Source organism: Aegilops tauschii, chromosome 7 (genome assembly GCF_002575655.3).
Source record: "Aegilops tauschii subsp. strangulata cultivar AL8/78 chromosome 7, Aet v6.0, whole genome shotgun sequence".
Classification (NCBI taxonomy): domain Eukaryota; kingdom Viridiplantae; phylum Streptophyta; class Magnoliopsida; order Poales; family Poaceae; genus Aegilops; species Aegilops tauschii.
The window spans coordinates 638,436,465-638,442,267 of NC_053041.3; the positions used below are offsets into that span (position 1 = coordinate 638,436,465).

The 5,803-nt window shown below is 47.6% G+C and overlaps 1 protein-coding gene across 1 annotated transcript; it reads left to right on the forward strand.

Moving 5' to 3' along the window:
• The first annotated feature begins 242 nt into the window (after positions 1-242).
• On the forward strand, positions 243-1,442 carry LOC109783168 (uncharacterized). The gene has a single exon (XM_020341771.4). The coding sequence runs from the start codon at positions 332-334 to the stop codon at positions 1,163-1,165; it is 834 nt and encodes a 277-aa protein (XP_020197360.1). The 5' UTR covers positions 243-331; the 3' UTR covers positions 1,166-1,442.
• Positions 1,443-5,803: the final 4,361 nt, after the last annotated feature.

The following is a 5,803-nucleotide window of genomic DNA, read 5'->3' on the forward strand; positions in this document are numbered from 1 at the left end:
GAGATGGTGGCTCGCTGCCGTTGCTTTGGCACGTACGTTGAGATTTGACTTTGAACGCATTGCGCGCGCGGCAACCTCCTCCTCCCCTCCACCGGCGGATCGTGTCCCCCACGCACGCCGCTGCCCGGCAACCCACACGTGCAACCACCACTTGCATGTCAAGCCACACTCCTCCTTGCATTGCATATATACCACATCGACGGTCTCCTCAGTTCTCACATCTCATCTCATCTCATCTCAGTTCTTTTCTCACGCATCTTGCCGCACCTACCAGCAACAAACACAAAGAGGAAGAAGAAGCAACTAGCTAGCCAGCCGGCGATCCATCGAAATGGCACCCAACTTCGGCCGGTCCATCTCCTTCCCTCTCACCCCGGCGAGGTCCTTCTCAAAGTCGTCCCGCCACGTCCGCTCCGTCAGCCTCCCCGGCACCACCTCCTCCCACCCGCTCCTCGCCAACCTCCACGCCCACATCGCCGCCGTCCGTTCCTGGATCCAGGACACGGCCTCCCTCCAGGCCGGCCTCGCCAACATCCACGCGCTCCACGCCGCGCTCGCCGACCTCCTCCTCCTCCCAGCGTCCGTGGCCGCGCTTCGGTGCACCACCAGCAACACCGGCGACCGCCTCCTTGACGCCTTCCTCCTCCTCGCGGACGCGCACCAGGGCTTCCAGGAGTGCCTCCTAGAGCTCAGGCAGGCCGCCGCCGAGTCCCGCACTGCACTCCGCAGAGGGGACGCGGGCAGGCTCGCGTCCGCCTCCAGTTCCCAGCGCAGAGCAGAGAAGGACCTCGCGCGCCTCGCCGCGTCGGTCTCCGCCGTCTCCACCAAATGCGCGCGCCTGAACCTCGTCGCCGTTAGCGGCGAGGAGGCCGAGATGGCCTATGCTCTTGTGGAGGCGGCCGCTGCCAGCGCTGCGGCCTCCGCGGCCGTGTTCTCGGCCGCCGCGTCCATGTCGTCTGCGGTGTCGTCTTGCAAGAAGACGGCCACGTTTATTCCTGCGTTCGCAAGGAAGTCCACCGCCCCCGAGTCGGCGGAGGCGACCGTGGAGAGGCTGCACGCGCTGGAGCAGTGCTTCGACGAGTGCGACGGCGCCTGCGACATGGTGTTCAGGAGCGTGGTGCAGACCAGAGTTTCACTGCTCAACATCATGACGCCCACCATCTAGTCAGCTAGCTAGTCATGTCATGTATACATAGAAGAAAAAGAAGAAGAACATAATTAGCTAAACCATGTATGTTTTGCTGATTAATTTGTCACTACACAGCGCGTACATATATACAAGAAAAAATATAGTACAAAGAATAACATTTTGCTACACTTGTTCAGACCTGTGCATCTTGACATGAATAATACTCAGAGCAATATGTCCTAGCTCTTGTGAAGCACTTGCCCGTTTCATTTCCAGCCAACAATTCAGAGCAATATATCCAAGCTTTTGTGAAGCATAATCGCCCAAAAAATTCAAAAAGAAACCATAATCGCCAAATTAACAAGTTTACTTTTGGATCTATTCAGTCGTTATCGATCCTAACTTACGCACACCAATTTTCTCCCATAAAACCGAACAGTTAAAATATGCAACTTGGTCACACCTTCAAACTAAACAAACTAAGTAGTCCAAGAAGGGGTAAACCGATAAACGTGATGCAGCGCCTACATGTTTTTGACTGCGTCGCTGATGTCGTTAATCCATTTTCTTAATTTGATATTAGAACCACAGCTAATCAACACTGTCAGAGGGGACACTGGGAATCTTAACACCAAAGCAAGCCAGTCTAGCAGCTAGCAGCTCTAGTCATGCTAGGTTTCTTGTTTTTGTATGGAGGGAAATTGTGGTTTTGGAAAAATTCCACAGATATGTACATTTCTTGCTAACATGGTACTGATCATATTGTACGTGTGATGACCCTGTGGTGAACATTGTCCATAACACAACTGAAATTAGGACAAGGTTCCAATAAATGGTTGCCCTAATTTTTTTAGACAGGAGGCGTTTGCCCGACTTTAGCGAACCCGAGACCTTAAGGTTTAACATACCCTAGTTCGATGAGAATAAAATACACGGTACTTGAAACAAATTCTCAGAAGGACAGGCTCAATGCCAACACACCCAATACAAACCCGAAAAGATCCTTGGCTCAAGAGCCAAAACACATGCCACACTCAGAAAATGCATGAAGATATGATCATCCGCCAGATCCAGGGCTCTCCTCCCTAAGAGCTGAAGCGTGTCGCCGGAGCTTTTGGTAGATGATATCAATGGTCGATGATTCCTGGGTCTTGCTGAGTTGCTTGAATATTTGTAAGAACATAGTCATCTTGTAGCTTGTCCAGCAGCAGAATTCTTAACAAAAATTCTCTAGTTGATGAGTGAAGATTCCCAATAGCCGCTCCCAACGCTGAAGGAAAAAAGACCACCCATCACATAATACCTCCAACGAGGGATAGAACTTTAGTTGCGTCGTTGCTAGCGAGAACTAAGTTCGATGGTTTCCACACCAAACTACATACATTTCTCAATTAAGACAAATTCATCCTAGAGGGGTGAAGAGAAGACTTGCTCAATCAATCTATTGACTGTCCATACGTCTTTTTGCCCTAATATTGTCGGCCCGTGGGTCTTACAGCTAATCAACACTGTCAAGCTCGACACTAGGAGTTGATATAAACAGCAAAACAGGTCCTGATCTAGCCTTGCTAGCTAGTTAATTTTATCCAAGTGGTCAAGTTGGGGCATGCACTTGCCTAGCTCTCCGATCTAGGGTCTCAAGCGTTTTAGTGGCAGTACCTGCTGGCTAATTAAGCTAGTTAATGAACTCAAGTTGCGCAGCTAATTATTAGCAATTGGATCAAACTAAGCATGTACTATGAATGTAGTAGTACTAGCTAAGGTAGCTAATGAATCCAAGTAGCTCAGTTAATCAATCGCAACTTGATCAAGCTAAGCATGTACTATTAATGCATCGATGAATCTGGTTGGGTTGTCACAGCCATGAGATTTGCACACATTATTGCACGTACCTATGGCTAGCTTGCGTGATGTAGCCATGATCTGATCTAGGGAGACAGGCTGTTCGAGTGTGGATCAGACAAACTAAAAGAAGCGAGTAGGTCAGCTACCTCCATGACCATAGCTTGTAAAGTTGTAAGCTTACTCTTCCCTAGGTCAATCGCTAGCCACGCAGACATACCAATCCTTGAGCGATTTGTAATCGGAGAGATTTTCCCGTGTGCACCATTATACAAAGTGTCGTCCTCGTCCGGCAGAGCGTTCACTGGCTCGGTAGCTGGCATGGTGCCCGCCAGCAACGCAAGCTTCTCCTACGGCATCTTCACCTAAGTCTCCCAGATGCCCTGACTTGGATCATGTTCATTTCTGTTCGGGTTTTCTTTCTCAGGTTTTCGTTCTTTATTTTTCTTTTTCTTTTTTAATTTGTGAAGCTTTTTTCTCTGTTTCTTGAACTTTTATTCAAATTTGTGATTTTTTTCAAATTATTTATTTTATTCAAATTTGTGATTTTTTTTCAAATTATTTATTTTTTTTCAAATTTATGGACATTTTTTTAAATAATGAACCTTTTTCGAACTTGTGTACTCTTTCTGAAACTTATGAACAATTTAATTTCATCGTCGTTTTTAAATTCCAGAACTTTTTTCTTATTCATGAAATTTTTTCAATCTCGTGAACTTTGTTTTTGAATTCATCTTTTTTAAACTTCATGAACTTTTTCCAAATTCACCAAAAACTTCCCAAATTTTGTGAAATTTAGAAATCACTTATTTGAAATTAAATAAAACATTATTTCTTCCCCAAAAGTCAACTAATCAACCGGTCAACCAATTAACAAGCATTTGTCGAGCGAAGCAAGGCGTTAGCAGGGAAGAGCAATCGAGTTCTCCGTGTTGTGGGCCAGCCCAAAAGTGAGCGATGAGAGCGCTAGCTAATGAAATCGGCGCCTTAAGAGCCAAAGGAGGCGAGCCCCTATTTACCGCATATGGGCCAAGTAGGCACCGCCAGCCTGCAAACCCACCGACACAAACACTTTCTTAGCCGTGAGGGTGTCACCACCACGTAGGAACCACCAACCACACCGCCGGTAGAGCCGACGGGCCAGATCTACCTCCTTAGGACACTGTCGCGGAAGCTGCAGCATCTAGCAGCTGGGAGCCATGCTAGTCGGCCACCGTGCCAGCCGAAGTCGCCGAAGACGAGCCACCCTCTGCCACGGGCCAACACCGGCAGCCAAGGCCGCCACTATAACCACCCGAGCGCCTTGCATGAGAACCACTCACCGAGAACCACGAAGGAGGGATGTGCCGCCGCCGCCATCCTCCCCCCGCCCGGGCTTTGACTGGTGGTGATCCGGGGGCGGCAAGGAGAGGCTGGTGGCGGCCTACCCGTAGATGGGTTTCGGGAGAGAGAGGTTTTCGAGTGCATGCCTTCAAATTTAAACTAAAATTATGACACTTATTTTGGATCGTACGGAGTAGTATTGTATTGAGTAATCAGAATCCATCCTTGCTAATAAGAGTTCTCGAATCAAATCTCTCCCTGTTATTTGGTTGTTGGCTAGCTCTCTCCACGGACGACTAATCGGTAGCAAAATAAAGATGGCTGCTAGCATGCTAATTTTGTATAAATGAATATAAATGGGCATTATGACGAATGATCCACTGTCAATTGAATATAAATAGAGCATGCAAGTATATTGGCTGACACCCGTGCATTTCCTTCAATTCAATCATTTAGCGACACGAGTAACCTCTCCCAACTAGGTGGCTGGAGCAAAAATCAGTATGCTCGAGATAGTTGTTGTAAAGTTTTAAAAAAATGATGCATGCGTGCACAAACGAACTGATTAAGTTTGGTAGCCGCTACCAGAAGGCCGGTGCGTAGTCGGATAAGAATTCATTAACTGAAAGACGACCGACGACGACAACCCATTCGTGTGCAACATGCATTATCAGATTAATCAATACAATCTTACACTGCTCCAACGTATAAAAATGAACTCCAATGGATGGATAGACATATACATGATGTGCACGTACGTAGAGGTTGGATTTCAAATGCGTGTCTACTTTTGGCCTTGGCTCTAGCTGCCATCGGCTTGATCCCACATACTGAAACCACATGTGGAATCTTTTATGTCTCTCAACTTGCAACGCAAAAGAGACAAAATCGAACGTACAGATCCGGTTGTTGCGGGTCTACTCGGTTCGAATCATCACCTGAGTCGCCACTCAGCATTCGAATATGCCATATTGCCATGCATGAGCTATACAGCACAATTTGCACGTAGCATGTGCTGTGATAGTGGCGCGCGCGTTGATGAATGAAGATGGTTGTAGTCCAGCACAGCGGCGTGTAGAATACCAGAGTGCGAGCTGTTGTACATGTGTACGTGTGCGTCTTTTTTTTTTGAGGGGGGGGGGGGGGGGGGGGGCGGGCTCCGATTTCATTAACGAAACCATCACCAGATTCAGTAAAACTACAGACGCACGACCTACTCCATTTAGATCTACCCCAAACCACCGATGAACTCAAAGAACGAGAACTCGGCAAAGTCTTATAAATTCTAAAGCAGAACCAAAATGGTCACAGGCGACCAATTAAGCGAGGACGCAGCCTCCATCGAACTACTCAAGAAAGGTAAATTCAAGCCTTCAGGTAGCGTAGCTTCAGTTCATCAATCGACGGACTCCAGCTCTCCACCCTTATGACGCTTTGTAGACCTCACTTGCTACTTGCTCGATGAGCCTTGCCCCCAACATCAGTAGATTTTGCCTTGGGTTTTTTCTC

Coding starts and splice junctions, on each gene's coding strand:
- LOC109783168 (XM_020341771.4), top strand. CDS start 332: ATGGCACCCAACTTCGGCCGGTCCATCTCCTTCCCTCTCACCCCGGCG.